The sequence below is a fragment of the Sinohyriopsis cumingii genome, chromosome 19 (assembly GCF_028554795.1).
Source record: "Sinohyriopsis cumingii isolate HCF-2022 chromosome 19, ASM2855479v2, whole genome shotgun sequence".
In the NCBI taxonomy this organism is placed as follows: domain Eukaryota; kingdom Metazoa; phylum Mollusca; class Bivalvia; order Unionida; family Unionidae; genus Sinohyriopsis; species Sinohyriopsis cumingii.
Window position 1 is genome coordinate 58,148,561 of NC_142979.1, and position 26,954 is coordinate 58,175,514.

The 26,954-nt window shown below is 35.9% G+C and overlaps 1 protein-coding gene across 1 annotated transcript in view; it reads left to right on the plus strand.

The window, feature by feature from the left end:
• Positions 1-4,648: 4,648 nt before the first annotated feature.
• Positions 4,649-26,954, plus strand: part of LOC149775767 (DNA excision repair protein ERCC-6-like) — a 175,223-nt gene continuing 152,917 nt past the window's right edge. Inside the window, exons 1-4 of the mRNA XM_089943693.1 lie at positions 4,649-4,755; positions 7,471-7,535; positions 9,707-9,933; positions 15,353-15,543. Of these exons, the coding sequence (XP_089799819.1) occupies positions 7,484-7,535; positions 9,707-9,933; positions 15,353-15,543 (470 nt within the window). The 5' untranslated portion in view covers positions 4,649-4,755; positions 7,471-7,483. The remainder of the gene's footprint in view (positions 4,756-7,470; positions 7,536-9,706; positions 9,934-15,352; positions 15,544-26,954) is intronic.

The following is a 26,954-nucleotide window of genomic DNA, read 5'->3' on the forward strand; positions in this document are numbered from 1 at the left end:
TGTGAAAAAGCAGCAATCAACTATACGAGCAACTGGAGAACGAATGACTGAAATGGATGCAGTAAAATCGTCTTCACTGAAATATGGGAAACAGAAACATAGAATCCCAAAAGTTCAACAGAATAGTGTCAGCAGCAAAGGATGCATGAGATGTGGAAAGAAAGTTAATCATACTCTAGACTAATGTCCAGCAAGAGAAGCATAATGATACAAGTGTTAAAAAAGGGGGGGGGGCCATTATGCAAAATGCTGCCTGTCAAAATCAGCAGTTCGCACAGTAAAATCGAGAGCGGAACCTGGATTTTTTGGGATTATTAGCACAAAGAAGAGTCAGCCGTGGATAACACGTTTAAGATTGAACAGCGCTTCACTTTCATTCAAGATTGATACTGGAGCTGATGTGACTGTAATTCCTGAGAGGGATTTACAAAAATTCGGAGACCAAAATCTATCAAAGTCTTAATGAAAACTGTATGGACCTGGAAACTCTGAACATAAAGTGCTGAGAAAATTTTATATTTGGACTGGAATTGAAGAATGGGCTCAGTGTACAAGACATATTTGTTGTAATGGGATTTAATCAGGCACTCTTTGGAAGGCCCGCGATTCAGGCTCTCATGATAATTGAACAGGTAAATATATCCCCATTAAATGCCTCAGATAAAAACCCACAAAATGCAAGCAAAATTCACGATAAATCTATAAATTTAGATATGGATTATCGTGAGTAATTCCCAACTATGTTTAAAGGTCTAGGGAAAATGAAATGGTTCTACAACAACTCTGGACAACAATGCCAAAACGTATGCCTTATCTGCCCCAAGAAAGGTTCCTATCCCTTTATTAAATAAAGTTCAAGAAGAGTTGGATAGAGTTAAAAAAATGGGTGTTATTTAACATTTAGATGGGCCCACTAAGTGTTGCTCGGCAATGGTTGTTGTTCCGAAACCAAACGGTACGGTAAGAATTTGCATGGATCTAACTAAACTGAATGATGCAAACTCGGGCTTTTGGCAGATAAACCTGTCAGAAGATTCACGCCGCCTTACAACTTTCATTACTCCGTTTGGTGAGTTTTATTTTAATCGCCTTTGATTCGGAATCAGTTTCGCGCCTGAAGGTTTTCAGAAAAGGATGTCAGAAACGCTGGAGCGACATTGCGGAACACTCTGTCACGTGGACGATGTTCTTGTTTTGGGGGAAAACACAGAAACAGCATGATGAAAGACTAGAAATGGTCATGAAATCAATTCAAACGGCCGGTGTCACTTTAACGCTGAAAAGTGTGAATTTTCGAGACCATCCATTAGGTTTCTTGGGCATGTTGTTGACGAAAATGGTTGCCGACCTGATCTGGAAAAAGTCAAAGCTATAACTGAAATGGAAACTCCGAAATGTGTAACAGAAATACGACGATTTCTCGGTATGGCAAATCAGCTTGGCAAACTTAGTTCAAATCTGGCAGAAAAATCAAAACCATTCGTGAGCGTTTGAAAGGTAAAAACTCGTGGACTTGGGGTCAGATCAAGAACAAGCTTTTAGAGATATAAAGCAAGAAATGATCATAATATGATACAAACAGAGAAAAAGTTGTATCTGCAGATGCATCTTCATTTGGACTAGGTGCTGTGCTACGGCAGAAGCACCGTTCCACTCCGAGACCGATGGCGTTCGCATTGCGAGGTATGTCAGAAACTGAGCAACGCTATGTTAAAATAGAAAAAGAGTCCCTTACAATCACTTGGGCATGTGAACGCTTCAGTAGCTATTTAATTGGGTTACAATTCAAACTTGAAATTGACTATAAGCCATTAGTACCACTAATGAGCACAAATATCTCGGGAGATTTACCCCACAGAATTCAACGCTTTAGAATGCGTTTGATGAGATTCAACTTTTGTATAGTTCATGTTGCTGTTAAAAATATATTAACTGCCGATGCTCTATCCAGATCACCTTTAACTTAGCACTCTGAGAGTGAAAGAGACTTTCAGGCTGAAACTAAGCCTATGTTTATTTCTTAGTTAGTAATTTGCCTGCATCAAATACTCGACTTGAACAAATAAAGTTTGAATATCGAAATGATTCGATTTGCAAACAACTTGTACAATTTTGTGAAAAGGGGTGGCCCCGAGAAATCCGCTATTGACGGAAAACTGCAATCGTACTGGACAGATAGATGTGAATTTACAATTCAAAATGGTCATTTAATGAAAGATACACTTTTGGTCGTACCAAAATCACTTAAAAAAAGAAATCCTAAAGGGAAGTCACGATGGTCACCAAGGCATAGTTAAATGCAGAGAACGCGCCAAAACGTTAGTTTGGTAGAAAGGACTAAGTTAGAACACTTGGTAAAGTATTGCCAAAATTGCATCGAAAACTCAAGAGAACAAGCTGAACCAATGATACCATATGAATTTCCAAGTTGACTTTGGCAAAGAGTAGCTTCAGACTTGTTTGAACTGAATGGTCCAACATATCTCTTGGTGATTGATTATTTATCCCGATACATCGAAATAGCAAAATTGCGAGGCAAAGGTTCAAAAGCAATTGTCAATCATCTCAAACCAATCTTTGCGCGACACTGTATACCAGAAGTATTAGTTTTAGATAATGGTCGCAATGCTCAAAGAATTTGCGACAAATTATGGATTCAGGCATATTACAAGTAGTCCAAAATATTCCAGAGCATTGGTCTCGCCGAAAGAGCTGTTCAAACAATTAAAAGAATGCTTTACAAAGTAAACGATTATTGATGGGAAGATAATTACAAACTACTTTGTCAATGGCACCAAACAAATTAGGGCCGAAATGGCCAGATTTAATGAAAACTATCAAATACAAACTCAAAAAGAGAATTTGTGATCCTCGACATCGCGACCGAAATATGAAAAAACTTCAGGTAGGGAATAAAGTATGGTATAAAGATCATTTTTCATCAGGCATTGTTAAATCTGAGGCATCCACATCTCGTTCATACATGGTAGTAACTGACGAGGGAGAGATACGGCGTAATATGAGAAATTTAATCCCGATGCCTACTACATAATCAAAGCCTCACAGAGTGACTGTTTCAAACCCTGATACTTTGACTGACTCATATGAAAGCAAAGCAGTGCCAACAAGTCAAAACGGATAAGTCACACGTACGGGGAGTTTGTCAAAACCACCTGAGAGACTGAACTTAAAAAATGAATTTATAAAAATTAAGCTGATGTAGCTTGTTTAGAAATGCGGTCATCAGATCACGTTTCGTTTTAATGTAAACTTCTCAGGAGGGAAGACGTAGTGTAAGCTTTAATCTAATTAGCTTTGTAATATCACTTGACAGTAAAAGTAATCAGATATTCCACACTGGATTAGAACTGACAGGCCAACAGCTGGTTTATGTTATACTTTCGCTTAGGTTTATGTTCCATGGGGAAAATACTCTCAGGGAAGTCTTTACTCCACCTTCCTAGCTGCATTGATGTCTTGTATTTAATAAATAGTACAGAACGCCTTCTGCGGTTATTCTTTAATAACAAATAACATTACACCCGTTACTGAAATAGTCGGTAATGAACTCATATATGACTTATATATAGGGGGCCCCGAGTGTCCGAGTGGTCTAAAGCGTTCACCCGTACGGATCATTGCCATCTCATCTCTGTCTGCGTGTGTTCGAGTCTCCGGCTCGGTCATTGTGTGTATGTGAAATAGTTTGCCAGAAGTTTCTCGTGGATCGGTGGTTCTTTTGGGGTTCTTCCTACGCTATTTATACTGGCCGCCATGTAAAGCCTATCTTGTGCTGAAAAATGGAGTTAAACCCTACAACAACAACGACAACGACTTAAAATATATTATACAAAAGTATTCCAATACGATTCCGTTTGCTTGTACCCCACTACCCAAATACTTTGAAAAAGAAATGCATCAAGAATATATATTTTAAACATTGTACAAAACTTAGTCATTTTAGGACATACGGTACTAGTGATATGGAAAACTTGGAACCAAACTGGGTTTGGCTGACCAGGATTTGGTTAATAATGTAAGTTATGTTTTAGGAAAAAGAATCTTTTGAGAGCTTATCGTTAGTGAGAAAGAAAAGAAAAATAGAGGCATCGTTTTATTGATGGAATTTCAGTCCTTTAACAGTCTTCAGTTTGGAATACTCATTACTAAAATTAGCACCTGACTCTTTGGTGCAGAATTGAAAGCACATGTTTCAAACACATGTAAGTCCAGAAAATGCCGCGGCTCATATCCTTTCCTATACACAGGAATCTGACATCCAGGTTTCATCTATACTGATAAATATATGTTTGATCATGAGCACTCAAAAATTTTTGAAGTTATTGAATGTTTTATATCATGGTGTTTACTATGGGAACTGAATTAACGTAGCCACCAGTTGATAGCCACAGTCAAAATTTCACATGCATGCTTTCTACAAAAACCATTAGTTTGTTTTTATTTGTATCCTCAGTGTGAAATTAGTCTCATCTTTCTGCAATAGGTTATTGTCGGATGAAAATTCACCAGATAAACTGTCCAATGAGACCATAGTACTGTATGTCCTTTAGTTCAAGCTCAACACAGGAAATTGAAGGTAGGTAATCATGTCATTAATTCAGCAGGGGAGACAATGTTGTAAGCTGCACGTGATAGTTGGCGCGCAATTCAAGGTTCTTGTTTACAGATCATTGAAAGAAACTGATCCATAATATTGAAAGGACATATTCTTTAGCGGCGACATATATCTTTTCGGTAAGACACGGGATACGAATTATAGATTATTGGTAAATACATTGGATTGCTTTTGTACACAATTGTACTTACCGTGTTTATCGTAAAGAGGGGTGGGTTTACCGTGGGTTGTATTGATTAATAGAAGATGATTCTTTTTTTTTCCCTCGGAATTATACGACATAGCACATTTTGTTTTTGTTTTAGTGCTATGTCTTAAGATCCAGATAACGGTCTTGTATAGCCTGTTCCGATGTCGGTTGACATTAGTCCGAGTTTCCTCTGACCCTTGCCACCCCATTTTTTGATATTTGTTTTTTTTTATACACCCCAACATAAAAAAACAAATATCAAAAAATGGGGTGGCAGGGGTCAGAGGAAACTCGGACTAGGTTGACATCGGAATGAGTAGTCTAATTTTCAGGACCATCTCACACTTGGCCACCTATATCGACACTCTTCCACTAATTTATGTGTAATTTCATTATACATTGTATGATCTGGTGATTTTTTTAATTTACTGGCGACATTGTTGGCTCTTTAAGCTTTTTTTAACCATTGGTTTGGAGTGGAGACATTCAGAGGCCACATGAGGCCACGCAAACTGGATATAAAATACACTATAATGTATCTGTTGTTACATAAACAAATTCTTTATCCATATTGACAAACCATCTAAACAGTGCATTGTTATATCATAATCCCCTTATCTTGGCATCTAGCATGAGTACAGTATGTTGTGAGATATCAGCTTTTTTGTTGTTGACATTTCTGGTAACGGAGATCAACCGGACGAGACATTATATCGTAATCTATCTTTCGTTGCATTTTCGGCCACTCGCTAGTAATTAATATATTTACACAGACTGACATTTGTATGTTGACAGTAAATAAAATTCCTCTTCTTTTCACTCAGAATTTAATCCTTCAGAACACTCACATTTTCTATAAAAATCCCTGTCATCAGACCAGAACACCTGCGTCTCTATTGTTCGTTGACCCTTTGTTAAATTTCCGATGCATGCGTGGAAGGCAGCATCATGCTGCTACCACAAATATATATATTTACCAAAAATCCTACTTACTGGTTTATTTAATGGGCAGGGAAGAACTTAGTTTGCTTAAATTACAAAGGAAACAGATTATTTTTGAAGTACTGGTTGTTATGAAAGTGTACTAAGCAAATGGAATAAAAAAATCAGTCCTTCTTGCAATACTTTTTTTTTTTATGTTGCCGCAACGAAAAGAAATGGTCATTTGCTGGCCTTTAGCAGTGACTTCAATAATGCATGGACCCTTCATCAAAGAAAGCCAACTACAATCTTTAATAATAGCAAAAAACTTTTCTTCAAAGGAAGTCAGTACCAAACTTAAATAAAAGTAATGGAATCTGATGGATTTTTGCATTTTTCAACGTGACTGGAACATGTTAACTGTGCCGTGAAAATTTCCTTTTTACATGGAAAAAGTTCATGCCTACGAATGCTACCAATTGTGGCTTAAAACACAAAATAACTTTAACCGACTTGGGACGTACTGAAAAGTAAATGTGCTTCATCATTCATTACGTGCTTGTGCTACGTTTTTCCAATGAATTCAGACTAATATGGCCTGTGACAAAATTATTGAATATTTTGTATCTGGGTGTGTGCATATTTTCAATGGAATCGCTTGTATTGTTGATTCAATGTATGCGATGAGATTCGCGGGTGAGTACACAGTGTTGATACTCTATTCATGCTATACATTATACATGTGTACATAAACAGTATTTACGTATATATGAACTAATTCATGGTTCTCTAAATAAAGTAAACTATTATATATGCCTGCTTTGCTTTCACTACAGGTGTATTTCTCATCTAATATTCATCAGTTTAAGATGGTAACTGCCAGTGAAGCACATATTTTACTGCCTGCATTTATTACCTACCCCCCACCCCCCCTTGCAATTTTTTTGGGTACATGCATCATTTTCTTCAGCTAACTGACTTGGTTGCTTATAACATGGTTTGTTCTATAACACGGTCGGGTTCTATGGCTCCCAACTACCGTGCTATAGCTGGGTCACTATACTTGTTGCCCCTCATTCTATTGCAGCCTGTAAGAGGGGGTTCAGTCGCTAGAATCTGATTAAAATAAACTTATAAAATTCTATGGGTATATCTACTCTGAAAAATGTAATGAGAATTTCTGTTGATGGGCCCATTGTTGAGAATTTTGATTTCAGGAAGGCATTTAAGAAATGGTCTGGGGAAAAAATGAGGCAGATATTGATGAAGTGTCAGCGACATTGTTCATAAAGACTAAGCAGTATTTTGTATTATCAGTTATAAAGAAACATTCTTATTCATTCTTGCTTTTCGTATGCTGTACATTGAACTTCACGTGTAAATAATGGTATTGTTATATTTATTAATAATTATTCTTGTGCTTTGAAATGTAATAAGAACACGTAAAACCCGTTTTATTATCATGTTTATATAAATTAAAAATGGGGCCAATATAATATTACACATATATTTAAGTCCCTCCATCATGGCATAATATTGCTCCTTTTGGCTGAAAAGTGGCTAGAAATTTTTTAATTTGGCAAATTTCATGGCACAAAGAAAAAATATTCCCAAGGGAAACCCTGAAATATAGATTAAAAAAATTTTTTTTTGTTTTTTACTTGTAAAGGTGTTGCTGTAAGTTTTCTTGATTTTATTTTATGATCTTTGTTTTCTCTTATAGGTCTTATGCTTTGATGGACATGGAAGCCACAAACTTCAGGACAAATAATCATGGACCCCTGTTGGGTGAGTGTTTATGTACCAGAATTACTTGTATAAAATAAGACCCACATCCACCATTCCATATTTGTTGGAAATCACGTTATCTCATGCATTTTGCAAGAAGTCAAAACTGGATGTAAAGCATCACTTCACAGTTAAAGCATGATGGTACGTCAGATCCTGATACTGTAATTGCAAACTGTTTGAGGACAAACTTTTGTTCAAAATGTTGCAGATTTTGATATTTTATAGCTTCTCTCTGAGAGAGACTAGCCTTTACAAAAATGTCAGGATTTTGTATTTTTATCTCTGCATTCTTGCCAAGCTTCACTGAGATTGGGCAACTCTAAGGGTTCTCAGAAATGCATACTTTGTTTTAATGCTTGGAATTTAAGTTTGACCCATTTCTGATGAATTGAAATTCCAACCTGTGCCTATTTATGATGCATGTTGATTTGAGCCAGGGCATCAGTCTTGATTACCCATGATTCTCCTCTGACTTAATTTCCTACTGAGTATGCTCTCTCCATATTAAATTTTGCAGCATTTGCCAGTAATAAACATTTGCTAGACAAATGTTTGCACCTTATTGTCCAATAGTATTACACCTATGTAAAATCAACATGAACTGAATGTTTCTAACAAGTCCCTGGTGCCATTCTTAGGTGTGCATAATTGAATCATTGTTTGGTTTATTATGATTCTATAGTCTTAAACAAAGTATTAGAAAAGACCGAAAACCAATTAGTTTTGTAAAAGTCAACAGATAATTTTGCGAGAATACAAAGTAAATATTTAAAAATCAAAAAGGAACTTTCATTATTATGAATGAGAAGAGTTCTTGTCGAAAAATTTGATGTTAAAAAAGAAGCAAACATCATAAAAGGTCAGGATGATTCTATCTGCCCAGCAATGTTTGTATTGTACCAAGATTTAAATGGCAATTTTTTTGGAATGGTTTTGCAACGTGCATTGCAACAATACCCCAACCTCCTTGGCACTCACATTTCATGCTTAAGATCCAATAATTATCTTCACTTGAAATAAAGTCTGTTCTTATGACAAAAATAACCTTTTAATAATTGATTTTAATTGAATATATTAAATGCTTTGATGTTGTATGTAACTTCTTTACTACATACACATACATATACTTCTTTCAGTATAACTTCCTCTTGAAACGTCACCCCATACATACAGCCATTTTCCTTATGCAGTATTAGTGGCTGTATAAGATGGAGACCACTATACTTGTTATATTTTAGAACAAACTTCAAAATGTTTATAATGCACAGTACTACACAACTGGTTACTATGTAGATCTTAAAATCCTCGTACCCCTTAACCCCTTAAAATCCTTATACCCCATAACATTTCCTTTTAGCCTCAGTTTAGCTCAACAAGGGGAGCATGTATGCCGTTTCAGAAGTAACTAGGAATTCTGCTGATATCCTGGCCCATGGATCATAACAAACCCCATCAAGATCCCCACTCTATGAACATATATACATTTTGTCAGTGCAAAAATGCCAAGTTATTTATGTCCTTCATTGGCCCCTGGGTCTCTCTTTGCCTACTGAGTATGTAACTCCTGGGCTGTAACTTGGAAACTGTTGACAACCCTGCACAAAAGCATACACAGTTCAAACTGTCTTGAAAGACCACTGCTGTGATATACCATCTTAAGAAGTCATCATATCATTCAAGTTTTCAGACCACTGAACTTGAGAGACCATTGAGTTTTTTCTGTAAAAGGGCTTATCTTTTAAGACTGGTCTTTCAAGACAGGTCTTACAATAGGGCTGGTCTTTCAAAACAGATCCTACAGTATACACTTACTTGGAATGAAAAGAAGAGTTTGCTTATAGTAAGCAACAATGAAAGAAGACAAGACAGTGTACCCTTGTGATCAAGGTTTTACAATACATTTTTCAAGGTGAGTCTCTGCACTTGAGCAGATGAATAATTGTGAAAAGAATAACTTTATGACAGTGTCATTCTAAATTACAAAAGTAAATTGTGCCAGTCTATCATTGTGAAACTGAAGCGGAATTCATATATTCCCAGAGTCAATATTTTCAATTATGCAACTCTGTGATCTATGTGGTAATATAATTCAAAATGTTTAAATTTGTTAGTATTTTATGTTTTTGTTTGATTGGGACTGGTTTAATTCATATTTTTCTTTATTACAGAAATAGATCAGAATAGAGATAGTAGTGATAACCAGACCAATCCATCATCTAAGAACATCATGAGAAGGGAGATAACCCTAGATGATCAACAGCAATTCAATATGCTCGTTACCAAGGCAAAGAAAAAAGCCAGTGAAGGTCATGTCCGTGAAGCACTGGAGCTGAACAAGAAAGCCCTTAAAATTCATTCCAGTGAAAAGCTGCAGAAAAGGGTATTAAAGATGGAGGTAATTTGGGATTGGTCAAATATTGCAGATTGAGCAATAAGTGAATGATCACTCAGTTTTAGCTTTACTGGTTATAGACCTGAAGAGCTTTATGGGATAATCTTTTATCTGTTGTCTGTCCGCACAGTTTTGCTATCGTTGTTCATCTGAACTACTTAGTGGAATCTTACACAAACATTTAAACATTGCTTTATTTGATTCTATGAAAATGGTACTGCTATGACATCCAACATGGCCACCACTGGGTACATCTTTAGAATTATATTGCTACTTCTCCTGAATCGATGATCATACCAACATGGGGTATTCACTCAAAGACTTCCTAATATGTCTAGTTGGTCCTAAATGAAAATGGTACTGATCTGACATCCAGTAGCAGTGTTTCCCTTAATGCACATTTGTGCGTCTGGGTCGCACGCAGGAGAAAATAGATTCACACTTTTTGTTGCCATGCGTTTTGTGAAGCAAAGAATTTGCATAATGCAATCAGAATTTATTTAATACCCATTGCTTTGGATGAGCGATGGCATCGTTTATACTTGAGCATAGGCATTGACTGGTTCCCTGCTTGGTTTGCTCCCTGCGTTACACTCCTATTCATATAGCGGAATGCAGTGCAGGGAGCATACGAAACAGGGAACGAGACTAGCATAGGCAATGTTATGACTGAGTAGCTTCCCCTAATCTCGCGAGCTCTCATGCAATTTCCATCGAGCTCAGCAAGATGTCAAGTCTCAATGCTTGTTGCACTAGAAAGTGATCTCCAGATTAAAATGGTGTGCACTAAGAATCATTAGCGAAGAAAAGTGAAAGAAGCAGAGCACAAAAGAATAACTGTGGATCTAACTTTAATGAAAAATGGAGAAAATAATTCGCTTGACTGGAATACAGCACATCCATTAGGATTACTGGTGTGACTTCTGATTGCGTGATTGCGAAGACTGCAAAACTGAATAATCCTTTCGTGACCAGTTTAAAAATTTAAAAAAAAAAATCTGCCCTCGTTTGTCACAAGATATCTGGAGAACACATTATAACCCAAGACATTCTTTCACTACAAAGAAATCAGTAAACTTGCCAAGACAAATGCAGTATTTGGATTACAAAGTCGGGGTCATTGCAGATTTTGTTGGTTTTTAACTTTGCTGCAATACAAGAAAGATTTTACAGTTCAAGTGTAACTTATTGGAAGGAAGATGAATCATGAGCCTCCTTGATTTTTGGATAAATGTGTTCTAGGATAAAGTACAATGAAACCGATGATAGTACACATTTTATGACAGGCAGTAAATTAACTGCCATTTGGTTAAAAAGATTTATCTGGCTTTTTATATTGGCTTTTATGTAATGTGTTGGTCTATAATATTGCTTGAAAAAGATTATAAGGACACTGTTAAAAGTACAACTTTAAAAGAAAATTGAACTAATACAATTAATCTTGGAATGGACAATGCATTTGTTTGTTAATTGTGCATGTTAGCTTATTTGTATGTTTAGAGAGAGAGAAAGAGGGTTTTTGTTCTGCAAGTTGCAATATCCTATTTCAAGCTGAAAAAGTACGGGTCAAATGAAATTTTTTTACCCCCCACTATTTTTATCTGACCCCGAGTTCTGACACCAAGTTTTTTTTTAACCCTCAATTTTACACCTGGGTGGGGGGATACACTGCAGTAGGGTCACCATTGCAGGCATCTTGATAGCCTTGTTGCTGCTACTTAATCTGAATGGATGGTCATATCAACATTGGATTTTTACTGAAAGATTTGTTATCATGTCATATTGGTCCTAAATTTGTTTGATGTCCAATATGGGTGCAACAAATTTTTCCATCAAACTTTCCTTTCCACTGACCGTTCGAGTGGCATAGTGGTTAGAGCATCTGCCTTGGATGCAGGAGGTCGTGGGTTCGAACCCTGGCCAAGTCCTATCAAAGACTTATAAAAATGATACTAGCATCTGCTTTCTTAGGCATTCAGTATTAAGAGGTTAGTATTAGGACTAGTCGGCTTGGTGTCAGGATTATGTGACTGGGTGGGACATGATGCTATATGTCTGCAGCATGATGCCCTAGTGCTAGACATCACTATAAACTGCCACACTGCAGACATTGTAGCGATATGACTAAAAATTGTTAAAAGCTTTGTTAAAAATCCAAATCACATGCACACATTCCTTTCCACTCTTCATGGGTGCTGAGTGATCTAAGATGCTCACCTTTACAGTTCACTCTCATCTAATCTGAATGGGTTCAGTGCTTGGCTCAACCAGTGTGGGTCTGTTAGAAGCTTGTCCATAGCTTCCTGTGGTTCCTCTTTGTCCACCATATATGGTCTCTTGTGTGATAAAATTGCATTTAACTTGTAAAGAGAAATTAGAAAACTTGAAAAACTTTTCATCTACATCACTCCCTTGATAACTCGCACCCATGTAAGTCACAAACCAGCTTATAATAAAGGGATAAGTGTGGATCCCATGTTTTTTTAAACTAGAATATTAATCAAAAATAGGTCCCTATTTAAATGTGAAGAAAATTGCAATCAAAACTGATAAAACAACCCTTGATGTATTGCTCATTTTGTTATTGAAAAGAGTAGTTAGTACCCAAATATTTTAGTCAAGGTTATAATGAGCAATATATTTTGTTAAATTTTCTTTCCAAGCAAAGAGGCCCCAAGTGGCAGAGTGGTCTAAAGCGCTCTCCGTTATGGATCACTGCCATCTCACCTCTGTCTATGTGGGTTCAAGTCTTGCATTCAGCCAATGTGGGTATGTCAGAAAGCTTGCCAGTAGCTTCTCGTGGGTCGGTGGTTCTTTCAGGGGTTTCCCAGGTTCTTTCTCCACCATTAATACTGGCCGCCATGTATAGCCTATTGTGTGCTGAAAAATGGCATTAAACCATACAACAACAATAACTTTCCAAGCAACATTCTCTTTACACTGTACATAACAATATTTAATGAAATTTTGATCAGTGAAAAGTGTCACTAATGTCTACTTTAAAAAATTAAAAAATGTGAAAAATATTGATCTACCATCACAGCTAAAATTTCTGAATTGGCCCTCAGATTTTCCCAAGAATGAGATGTTTCATTATTACATGCAATGAAATCACACCATCAGTATTTTACTAATAGAACAGTAAATCAAGTTTCAAAATAAATGTACTAGTTTTTGAAAAACATGAATCTTGTTTTGTTGTGAATGATAAACAAGAAAAGGCAGTGACGTAATACACACTGTTTTTGTGACATGTGATAGTTGTTGAAACAGCTTGGACTAATGCTATTGACGATCTTTCAAAGATTGGAAAATAAAAGTTAACAGTTTCATTAGGAAAATGCTCCAATTGGCAGTTATTCCCAATTTTTTTTTATAAAAGAGCTTTCAGCAGTTAACTGCCCATTATCTGCAACCCCATTTTTTAAAAAAAGAAATGTCCAGCAGGGATGGCATTCCCTTCTTACTTTTGTTTGAGTTCCCTTGGTAACCTAAAACCTTGCTTATAGTTTGGTCAATGTTTTTGTGCCCTGTTGTGCACGAGTTATTGAAGGAGTGGTGTATTTAAAATTAGGTAATGAAACTTTCTTTTAGCTTTATCTCAAAGGTGTGTCGAAAAACCACATAGGGGTCCTGTCTTCAGGGTTTAGATCATAGGTCAGTAGTTTTTGTTTTTAATATTTTCCTTTTGCTGTATACCTTAGGTGCTGTTTTAATATAATAACCAAAATGTTGTATCCTGTCACTGGAAGATGTGTTGAGTTACACAGTTTTGAAGTTTACTTTTAATTGGTACCCTAAAACCATTATAGTACAGACAGCTGTAATATATATATATATATATATATATATATATATATATATATATATATATATATATATATATATAGACAGGCACACACACACACATTCGTGGATTGCTCTGTTGGCCTAGTGGTTAGAGCATCCGCCTTGGATGCTGGTGGTCACAAGTTTGAACCCTGGCTGAGTCATACCAAAGACTTATAAAAATGATACTAAAGGCTACCTTGCTTGGCGCTCAGCATTAAGATGTTAGTGTTAGGACTAGTCTGCCTGGTGTCAGGACAATGTGACCAGGCTGAACATGATGCCCCAGTGCTTGACATCACTGTAAACTGCCACACTGCAGACATCGTAGCGATATGACTGAAAAATCGTTAATGCTATGTTAAAAATCCAAATCACACGTGAGGTTCTGTTTTCAAGGTCAAGATCATTTACATGCATAGTCGATATGTGAGAAAGCTTGCCAGTAGCTTCTCGTGGGTCGATGGTTCTTTCTGGGGTTTTCCCGGGTTCTTCCTCCACCATTAATACCGGCCGCCATGTATAGCCTATCGTGTGCTGAAAAATGGCGTTAAACCCAACAACAACAATAAATGTGAAATTATTCTTAAAAGATGACTGCTACTTAAGAAAAGCGTATACGAGTACCTTCCTCATTTGCTATCTATAGCAACTGTCTATGACCCATTTCCTAGAAAACAAACATGTTTCTTCAAATTTGAACTATGCTTCAGATTCATTTTACTGATAAGCTAGTTAGTAAGCAGACCAGTTTATACTTTGAAAGAAAATGATGCGTAAAGCTTTACCCTGTGCGTTGTGGATATTATATGAAGGAAAATGTTAGAGCAGCTGGATCTTTTCAAACTTCAAGATGTGTAAGAGCAGAAAAAGGACAAATCAACACTGCTTTGCAACCTTTAGAAGAATAATATGAGTAATGTAATACAGCACACTGTGCACATGATCATGCTTATTGTAAAATTCCAGTTCATCATCATTCAGTGAAAGCTACAGATGTAGACTAGTTAAAGTGACTGCTGAATATAAATAAATTTTCAGTATATTTGTGTTTTTATTCTAATTCTAATCCATATGGATTTTGCACATTGTGACAAGAATTTCGACCAGCTGCATCACCCGGCTAGTAGCAAAATTAAATGTATCTTCTTCATATGTGCTGTATTTCTGGCATGTAATATATACATTACACCTGTTATGCCCAAATATACTTTCCCCCCACTAATATAATAATAGCAATAATTACACTTATACCTATTGGAGTTGGCATGTATGCAATATATATGCAGTGTTCACATCATTTACTGGGGAAATATCAAAGATCAAAGTAAAAGGTAAATAGGTCAAAGGTATGAAAAGTATTTGTTTCGTGTTTTTGAATGATTCCCAAATTTGCAGAAAATATCATTAAATTACATTGATAAAACTGAAAAGTTTAGGTTTAAGGTCATCAAATATTTGGTTTTAATTTTTATAGCAGTATCTTAATTTCATGTCTTTTGAAGATAACGGCAATACAGTGATTACCAAATTGAAGTTATGCAGTGTGTGAATTTAAATGTTATTTTTGAGGTTTAATTATTTTCTGTTTTAGGCTTATCTCAAAGAGTATGGTGATGGCAGTTCAACTGAAGAGGAGGATAATGGCATGATGAACCTTGGGGATGGTTTCTATATATACAAGGAACTCTATAATGGGCTTTATGCTCACCAGAAAGAGGGCATTCAGTGGCTCTGGTCACTCTACAGGAGAAAGAAGGGTGGCATCCTGGGAGATGACATGGGGTAATTCTAATTGCCCTTATTGGCCCTTCTCTTTGCCTAACATGATTATTCAGATCCTCATTTAAATTCAGTTTCATAGTTCTACTAGTCACAGACCATGGGATGGTCTTTTGTCTGTTGGTTGTCCATTTTTTCCCATTGTCCTGACATCCATTAGCACAAGTTTGTTGTAGCCTCTCCTCTTTAACTGCCTTGAAATATTAATAAGACACACACACACATTCATCCCATAGTCTAGGTGGTCTACAAAGCAGCCATCTTGAAAGTCTTGTTATAGCTACTTCTCCTTAATAAATGGTTGTATCAACATTGTGGTTTTTTTCTTCGTTAAAAGACTTAAGATATCTACTTGATTATAAATGAAAATGGTTCTGATCTGATGTCCAGTATGGCCACCAGCAGCCATCTAGGAAATCATTTTTATTACTAATCCTCCTGAACAGAAAGTCATATTGTCATGGGGTTTTCACCAAAAGAATTCTCATGATATTGTGTTAGTCCTAAATGAAAATGGTGCTGATCTGGTTTCTAGTATGGCTGCCACATTGATGGGCTTAAAAATAATATTATCACTACTTATCATGAATGAATGGTCCTATAATCATGGGGTTTTCACTAAAATCCTTTCTTATAATGTTTTATTGGTTGTAAATTAAATTGTTGCTGATATGATGTCCAGTATGTGGCCTGCTTGAAAATGTTTTAGTTACTCTTAAAGGGAAAGTCATGGCTAATCCTTAATATGGCCTTATGATACAGAAAACGTTTTAGTTACTCTTAAAGGGAAAGTCATGACTAATCCTTAATATGGCCTTATGATACATAGTTGGTGACTGTCATGATGACTGTTGTGAAAATCTTGTTGTTGCTAACCCAGATTGGGTTTTGACCAGAGAACTTCTAAAAGTGTCGACTTTGTCCTAATGAAAATGGTGCCAATCAGACATCCAGTATGTCCACCACAGCTGCTAATTTGAAACTCTTGCAATTTCTGAAGAACATCAGGTGTTTCAGTATTAGCAGTACAAAGGAATTAATGGTGTTACCTTGATTTCCTGGAATTTATGTTTGACCAGTGGAGCATCAGTCCCTTTAAGGGAATCTTGTTCCATACATTTTTAACTTTATTGAATATATGCATATATGAGTATGCTTTTGTAATTTCTTTTATTTCCAGCAAAGACGACATCATAAATGTCCACCCCTCAGTAAGACACTCTTAGCTGGATCACTCTGTATGTCAGAGCAGTTAAGATGCACATTGGTCATTAATTAAAAGTCACATTTCCTGCTGGAAATATTTATTATGCACATACTAATGGATGGTATCCTTCAATTGATAAAAAAAAAACCCCAAAAACTTTGGAGTCAACAACAGTTATTAGCAACCCCAGTCTAACATGGACAAGATGACAGTTTACCTGGATCTGATGAAACTGTTGACCATGTTTAGAATTTTCATTGCAACATCAATATATGTCACCTGATTGCGACACATTTTATATATTGTAAAAGCTAATAAAATTATCTATAATGGGATTGTTTTCATTTTATATTTGACACTATATTAATGGAATTATTTCTTTATAATCATTGAAAGTAATGGATTTTACTCCTCATTGGAAATGAGAATTGATCATGCCGCAGTCGCATTTATTTATATATTTATTATGCACATACTAATGGATGGTATCCTTCAATTGATAAAAAAAAAACCCCCAAAAACTTTGGAGTCAACAACAGTTATTAGCAACCCCTGTCTAACATGGACAAGATGACAGTTTACCTGGATCTGATGAAACTGTTGACCATGTTTAGAATTTTCATTGCAACATCAATATATGTCACCTGATTGCGACACATTTTATATATTGTAAAAGCTAATAAAATTATCTATAATGGGATTGTTTTCATTTTATATTTGACACTATATTAATGGAATTATTTCTTTATAATCATTGAAAGTAATGGATTTTACTCCTCATTGGAAATGAGAATTGATCATGCCACAGTCGCATGACACATCTCTTTGTTACAAAATGCGGGTTATTAAAACTTCATGAATATTCATAAAATTTTCAATCCAATCAGAGATGTAAACAATTCTGTCAGCGGTAGTAGCTTGTTCCTATGATATTCTTACACAAAGAAATACTCCCTCAAACTTTATGCAGATTCAACTGAAAGTTTGGCAGTTTAAATAAATGCATCATATATCATCAAAATTGGCATATTCCAAGCTTGATTTTGCTACCAAATTTATATATCGGAAACATTTATAAACCAGCTGCAATGAGCATTGAATTTGTAAAACATTTGAATCTTCCGTTCCGACATTGTCCTCCATAATTGAATTTTCTAAGAGCTGATAATGATGTCAATTTTTCTACAACTGTTGCTCCAAAACTAAACTTATTATTAATTTTGTACAAATTGGTGAGCCAGACGTACATGCTAAGATGATTTTTTTATATAGTTTTTATCTTATTAATGCTTGTTGTACAGTTTAGACAGTAAAAACGTTGCAAAATGAAAACGCAAAGCATAGATTTCCGTCCACTACAATAGGCTCAAGTTGTTGATGCTGTAAATATCTGAACTGACAAATGGTTTTAAAATACGTTCAACCTTATATTCGTTATGTTATTGCATTTGATCTGTTTAAATTTTGTAATGGGACATTGATGAAATCAAGATAAAAAAATCGCATCACTATCAGACATATAAAGTTTCGGTATGACAACCTTTTTTTTTACTTTGAGGAGTGTAGCAAAGTAACTACATGCACACTTAAAGTGGGTTCTTAAATTCCCAATGCATTAATAACATTTGATAGGATCAATAATGTTTTCAAAATACAAAACAAAAATAAAAAAATCTGAAAGTGATAAATTATTTTGCAGGCATATGATATTGAAAAGTTAGTTCTAAGTGAAATATGGCTACATTCCCAGGTCCATTCTGCAAGGAGCTAAATATAACATCACAGGATTCAGAAGATGAAACCAACTTGAATCCTATTCATGAAATTAGGTCTTGCAACATTGTTTCAATGACAATTATGAATAAACATTAAATTTTTGTTGTTTTTGAAGTTGTTTTACATACATATGAACTGTTGTTAATGTGAATTATTTATATTAAGTTAAATGTCATAAAAGTTGTGAAATGTTTATATATTTTTCATTTATAAATGAAAATATTGAAGTCAGACAACACATTTAATGAGAGCAATGAATTCAGCAGGAAAAATGCAATCAGACTCAAATTTCATAAGATCTCAACAAAAAAGAAAGTTATAACATTTTTTTATGGAAAAAACATTTTTCTTTGGTTCCATGACTGCCACATAATCAGAATACATTTATTTAAGACAAATTCTAGAAATTGGTAAATATTTTGGAACTTAAAAGTTGCATAACTTGATTACTAATAGAGGTATTTTAGAAAGTTAAACTTTTGGAATGCTGTTAAACAGATATATATGAAGAAATCAAGTTTTTGCAGTTATTTCAATATAAATAAAAATAACTGGGGTTGCTACAGTTATGATAGGATGTGACCGATGATATTATTCATATAGATATTAAATCAAGGTCTTATGAGAAAAATACCATTAATTTTAGGAGTACACATGAAGAAAAAATGTGTATTTCACTGCTGTGAAGCACTATAAGGCAGATATCATCCTAGAGTGATTAAGAATGATGCCAGAGCCCATATTTTAGTAGGAGGGTTTATCAGTTTTGAACTTGGAGTAACAAATTGGTTAAGTTTCTATTCCTATGTGATTTATTTATTTTTATAGAAAGTTTTGGGATAAGGACCCATTAACATTGATATCAGGATCAGATAATTGGGACACAATATAACATTAAAATGGTTGTATAAACACGGATTCAGTTAAGACAATATTAAACTTATGTGTACATTATTAAGCTGAGGACACATTAAACTAAGGACATGCACATTATTAAACTGAGGACACATGCTTAATTAAACTGAAGACATGTACTTTATAAAACTGAGGACTCATCCATTATTAAACTGAGAACAAATACAATGTGATGATATTAAACATGCAGGATGCATAATATAGTTCAACCAACGAAACCTGGCCATGTGACCTTTCATTAGGATAATTATTATTCCACCCCAGAAATACATACAGTCATGTACAATGTGCCGACTGGATTTAATGTAGATACGTTCCATAGTAATTTTCCTTAATCACATTTACGAGATGCATGTGCTATTTGAAGGGAGTAGTGGTAGATCAGTTGGTAGTGTGTTGGACTTGTGCTCTAAGGGACATGGGATCAATGCCCATCTAGGCAAGCCTAGGTCAGCTTCCTCAGTATGTGCTTGGGAAAAGCACCATGCTTCCATTTTCTTTGTAAATAATGTTAAAAGCACTATTAAAACCAAAGAACACAAAAAGCAGTATTTAATTTTTAAGACTTGACACGTGGGAATATTCCACTTTTAGGTCATGCCATTCTGATCAGCATCTACTTGCAAACTATTTCTTATTGTAAAAAAAACATTAAACGTATGAATGGTTCTTTAAGATTTCTTTGGGAAGATGTATATTTGTATGAAGCCAAGTATGTTTTCCATGGCAGACTCTTAAGGCATGCAAGCTTCAGTGTATTTTGTACCAATATATTTAGGCAGTACTGTCTGATGTTTGGATAGGACTACCAAAATGAGGCTATCTGATCTAATGACTTGTGACAGAATTTTTTAAAAAATCTGTCTTATACTTCAGAAAGGAAAATTGTAAGCATATGAGAAATTTTGAAGCTGAGTTTCAAATAAAAAGAAACTTTTCATGGGCTGTTGAAATTGGGTTGGGCTATTAAGGTAGACCATCTGATTTTGAAATTTGCTTCACCTAGCAATAGGCAACATTTGATGAGATAAAGTTTGACAAAATTTATCAATCTGGCTGTATGAATATACTTAATAATAATAATAATGAGGACTTTGTATAGCGCCTAATCTTTAGAAGCTCTAAGCACTTTACAACATTAGACAACATCTATAAGATAAGAAACATATAATAATATGATTACAGAAACAAACACCATGAAATGAGAAAACATTTAAACCATAAAAAACATGCTGAGAATATTTAAGGTAGGAAACATTATTAGGTCTATAAGTTTGTTCTTGCAGTCAGAATATTTCATACCCCATTATCATTTTCCTAATTGTTGTTTTAATGTTAAGATTTTAGTTTTAGGTTCATAACTCCAACTGTTTTTTCTCTTATCAGTGCTGTCAAGATACTTTGCTTGTGGGATGAGTGAAATAGGTCACTTTGACATTATTGCTCCAGTAACTATTCTGAACATGCTTGTGTTGGCTCAGTACGAGTTACTTCTATGCAGATATTTCTTTGTCAATTACATTACCTGATCACATTACATTAGGATAACTTACTTTGCTACCTCTGAATCCACCTGTCCCCAAAAATATGGAGAAACCACTCTCTCTTTCTCAATAACTCGCCTCTGAAAGATTGTTAAGATGATTCCAGTCGGTTTTAAACAACATGTTACACAAGAACGGTTGTGTATTACATTATTGGTTTTTGTTGTTGATTAGTCTGGTTTCCTGCTTTATAAATGGCTACGAAATTCAAAGCAGGGATTCTGCAAAATAAACACCAGACTAACTGTTGATATACCACAAAATAAGATTCCTTTATCCTAAAATTATCAACATTTTTTGTGGGGAAAAAAATATCATTGTCAAAATTAAATTTTTGTATTGCTCAGTTAGTAAAATATTGATGCCCTCATTTCATTGCAGATATTAGTGATAATTTTCCTCATCCTTGATGATATCTCAAAGTGCCAGTGCAGGAATTCTCTGAAACTCACTTCTGCACAATGATCCTATATGAAACAAAGTATTTTATCTGACAATTTGCTTGGTGGCCTTACTATCTTTGATTACATTTATGTTAATTTAAGGTAGATTATTTCTACTAATTAGACAATAATATTTAAAACTGTTTGATTGATCAATTGGAATGAGTTCAACCGATTTACGACCAAGGTCACTAGATCTTACACATGCAGGATTTGCATTCCTTTTAACTTTTCTTTTATTGAACATCTTTTATTTGATACAAAAGACACAATTAACGTGATAATACACAAAATTGTATATAATTTTTTATGGTGTACTAAAAACGTCATTTGAAAGAGCCTGTAACTAAATATATGACTTCTCATTAAAAATTGATAATTTCATAATGTTGACTACAAGTTAACACAAAGTAACATGGGTCATAACCCCCCACCCCATTCCATGCTAATTATCTTAACCCAGCAGTATGTTTAGCATATACTGTACATTCGAAACCTGTTCCACATGTAAAATGAAATACTTTACTCATCATTTAATAACCACTTTCAAGCAAAGTTTCAACTTTGAGTTGTATCTTGACTCCTTTGGTTGATTTGAAAGCTGCGCTACAGGTGTGGTGCACTGTGAAATATGTTACATTGAATTCTTTTTTGCGGTTATTGCTTGTTCTGGTTCAGGTTAAACAATAACCACCAATCAGCAATCAATGTAATTTATTCTCTGCGTAACAAAATGGAAGTATTGGCAGAGCAACTGAGTCTTCTCGGGAAAGTCATTAGATATGTCAAGTACTTACTTTAAATGGAAATGCTATTAGGTTGTGCCATTGCACAAATTGTGCAAAATTTGTATGAATTCACTTGCTTGCAAACAGCGAAACATGAGAACTACCGCAAATTCATTGAAAGTCCTGGGCGAAGAATAGAATTTTAATTTAACTGTTCTTGTTGCAATATCTGTTTTTCACATCGCAACTGTTCCACATCTGGGTTCTTCAAGCATGACATAAATGGTTGTGAAACTAAATTTGATTAGTACAACGTGCCCAGGAATAAACATTATGGCATAGTTTTAACCAGTCATAAAGAAAGTTTTACAAATGTGTGTTTAAAATATGGGCTGCCTAGTAAACCCCAAAAGTATGCTTCCCGGTGTGGTTTATTATGATTTTGTTTGGCAAATACTTGATGATAGTCATGATGACAATAAATTGTAAAGTTATGAAGTATATCAAATTATTGTAGCTGGGAAATTGTTAATGGAGATATCATTGAGTGATTTTGAGCCTGAAATGGTTTTAAATATGAGTTGGATGGACAAAAATATAGATGGCATGCCCCAATCATTGGTATTTCGAAATTAAATGTACAAAGGGCAGAATACTTAGCCTAATTAAAATACAGAAAATTAAAAAGTATAATGCAGTTTTCATTTTTTTTAAATTAATCAATTTTGCCCTGTGGATCACATGCTACAAAACCATATACGTGTATTCATAACATGGTTAAGATAAATTGAATAAAATAAGGATAAAAATTGAAATTAAGAAGTAAACATATTCATTTTAATACCTCTGTATACACAAGCATTGATGGCCTAAATACCCTTATACAGCATTATGAAACAGATAAGAAATTTGGCATAGTAGTCAGTAAACTACTGATTTAACAAAGGAAGTTTATGTTAGAGAAAAATCCTATTTTGGAGCAGATGTATCCAAAAGATGATATCTGTGATCTCTGGAAAATTGTACATAACAGTCACAAAGATCAGTTTCCCAACATATTCAAGCTGACAACGCTACATGTGTATATGCCGTTTAGAAAGAAGTACAGAACAATATTGATACAAAGAAAAGGAGCAGAGTATGTTCAGAAATAATTAACAGATTAATGCTTATGCAACTAGAGGTGACATCTGTCAAAGATGTTGATTTTAGTAGAAGTCTTAAGAAAGTAGAGCAGTAAGAGAGACGTATATTGAAGTTTAGATAAATATTGACCTATGAGTGTTTCTTCCTCCCCATCCTTTTTTTTTTTTGATAAAGAGGGAAGTCTCCCTTAAATCGTACATGGGGAACACATTTGGAATTTCTCTTTTTTATGCAGAGATATTTAGCCATTGAATGAAGCTGCTGATGGAATAAATGAAATTAGCATAGAATGAGCTGTGGAACAGATTTCAAACTGCTTATGTTTATCGCCTTGTGCAAGTTAAAAATAATTGTAGACAGGACTGGGTGTAGTCATAGTTTTCCTTCTTCACTAACAAATACAAGTTCATGTGGATGCAGCAGTCTTTTGCATCAGCAGGAAAAAGAAAGTGATATATTTTTTTGGTATTCAACCTTATTCCCATGCCCGAAGTTGTTCTAGATGAGATTTATTTTGCAAGAGGAAATTGCATTATTTCTTCTATTTTGAAGATAACATCAAAATGTCTTCCAGGTGTAACTGAGACATGGAATTGGTAATAAGATGTTTTCAAATCATTCGTAGTTAAATGAGGCCACCATTAAATGGCATAAAACGTTGGATAAAACTTACTGCAACCAACATCAGCCTTGAAGTGTGGGACATCAACACACTCTGGCACCCAAGTCACAACTGCAGGATTCAGCATTATTGGCAACTCCTATTGGCCTTGCCCCTTCAGGGTTTTACTCCAGTGAGGGAAAAGCTAAACAAAGTTCCCTCTCACTCAGGAGACACACAAACCAGTTATGTGAATCAAACATCCCATACCAATCTGATGATTCTGACCACATATCCCCACACAGATGGACTATTTCCATTGCGACCAGCCTAGGCCATATACTATGGATCATGAGGAACCAAAACAACAACAGGCTCAATAATTAAACAGTCTGGCTTCCAGTACAGTGAACCCATATACTGCCTTGAGACACTAATTTGGCGTGATGCCAAGATTAGTTCCTCGTGCTTCCAAGATGGCACTTCACAAATCTCTACAATCTGACATGAGAAAAGACTCCTTACTCAGCGACCACCTGGAAGTCATGGTTTCTAATTCATGGTATTCTGTATGTTTAGTGAGCAGCAGACCTCGTGACTCATTCCCAGCTAAGTCTCATGCATTACAGGAGACCTCAGCCTCACCTCCTGCAGCCATGATGTTGGTTGTTCGCAAGTGATGTAATCAATGCTGGACTTCTATTCCCACTCCATCAACGACCTGGACCAGATTTCTAGCATCTGTTGATCTTATGAAAAGGAAGAGTCCAGCTTCAGTTACTTACACATTCTGGGAGAGTTACAGATATTTTGACCATCAGTTAATCTGCAGTTCAACCTTTAGCATATACCAGTATTTCATTTGGAAACTCCAGCAGTCAACAGTGATATTGCTGCCACATTCCATATATATATATGGATCAGATGGCCTTTGATGACACTTCAGTGTTGGACATCGTCTCCAGGAGGCCTAATGCAGTCTTTATCTTCTCCCACTCTGAATACCTTAGGACATGCATTGGAGTAAGTCTCAAGAATGGCCTGAGTACTGAATATAGCTGCTAAACGCGCTTTGGCCAATGCTGTATTTGCAGCTGCAAATTTAAATTGGTGGAACCTGACATAGTGCTTTCTGTCTGCACTTTCTTGAAGGACCACCATAAGGCCAGATTACGAGCACAGCCTTTATCCTATAACCTTCTGTTTAACAGCCAGATTGAAGAAGTCTGCAAACAATCAACCAAGGAGACCAATTTCCCAACCCCGCAACCATGGATACAAGGAAGGTGAGGGAAATCAACAAAATGACCCAAGGGCCACACATTGGACACAAACTTCTCAAAACTGTCTTATGGACGCTCTTCCCAGCAAAAGCCATAGTTCTTGCTAACCACAGAGAGTGTTCTTCTGTTCGTTCCAGCATGTCTCCTCCCAGTAGCCTCATCTCCTCATAAAAAGGATTTCATCTGTCTGCCTTCTCCACACATCCTGGTAGGTGTAAGGCACCAATTCTTTGCTGCTGAATGGGACAAGATTTGCCACAACAATTAATGGACTCAAGTTGTTTCCAAGGGACTCTGCATTACTTTCCTCCTCCGCTGCTCAGGGTCCCAACAGTTACAAACATCCAGAATGAACCCATTCAAAGCCACCACCTTGCAACAAGAAATAAACAACCTTCTCCAGAAAAGGGTGGCAGAACACATTCTAAACACAAGTTCTCTGATGTTCTATTCGAGACTGTTCTTGATCCCAAAGGCAAATTGCACTCTGCATCCACTCATCAACCTAAACACTCTCAATCATTTCATTAATGTACCTTGGTTCTCAAAGGAAACACTATGTCACTTTTTGAATGCCATCTAAGAGGGAGACTTCTGGCATAAGTGTGAACTTAAAAGATGCATACCTACGTGTCCCTAGTCACAAGGCTTCCAGGATGTTCCTGTGATTAACCTACAGCATCATATTCCAATTCAGGGCACTCCCATTGGGACCCAACCTCATCCCCTGGGTGTTCACTAGTTTGATGAACTGAGTAATGGTGCACACCCGGACCATTACTATGGTGGCAACATCAAGGTAACCAGATGACATCCTGCAGTAACATCAGGTGAGTTATATCAAAACATGATATGATAATGCTTGTTACACTGCTTACCAACTTGTGCTTTATCTTCAACATGGAAAAATCTGACCTAGTACCATCTCAACAATTTGTTCACCTAGGTATGGAGTTCATTACACTGGCAACATAGTTTGTCTCCCTCAGGATCAGGCATTGAAAATCCTAACCATGGTGGCTTCTTTACTTCTGAGGACAATTCTATCTGCATGGGAAATCCTTTGCCTACTAGGCCTGCTCAATGTAGAAGTGGACCTCATTGTTCTAGGTCACTCTTTTATGTGCCCATTGCCATGATTATTCTTTCCCAAGAATCCCCAAAAGGCAGCATAGGATGTCTTCCTGATGGTTGGGCATAGAACATATGAACCAAGTTGGCTTCCTTCCTTTCAAGGAAAATTCTATCCACACAGAAATTCGTTCGCCTGCTAATTTTGTTCAACACGACAGTAGACCTCATTGTCCCTGGTCACCTTATTATGTTTCTTCTGTCCCTGTGGAAGCCAAAAGTTTGTCCACTGAACCAACCTCTCCCCATCTGCAAACAATTGAGGTACCATCTAAAGAATTGGGGCATCCTGACTTGGCTCACTGTGGGTATACCTCTGCAGGTACAACTGCCTGAGATTACAGTCTGTACTGATGCATGTACAGAAGGCTGGGAAGCCTTTGTACTGCCATCCTTTCAGGGAGCCAGTGGCGCATGGTCTCCCCAGGAACAACATCTGCATATCACTATTCTAGAGATGATGGCCATGGTGAAAGCCTTTCACTGTTGGTAGGAATATTATAATGGCATGTGAGTTTTCATTCTGTCAGACAACTCTATAATGGTGACTTATCTCAAATGACAATAAGGAACCAAGTCACCACATTTTTGCATCCTGGTGTTGGACTTACTAAAATTGGTGTTGTCAACAACAAATCCA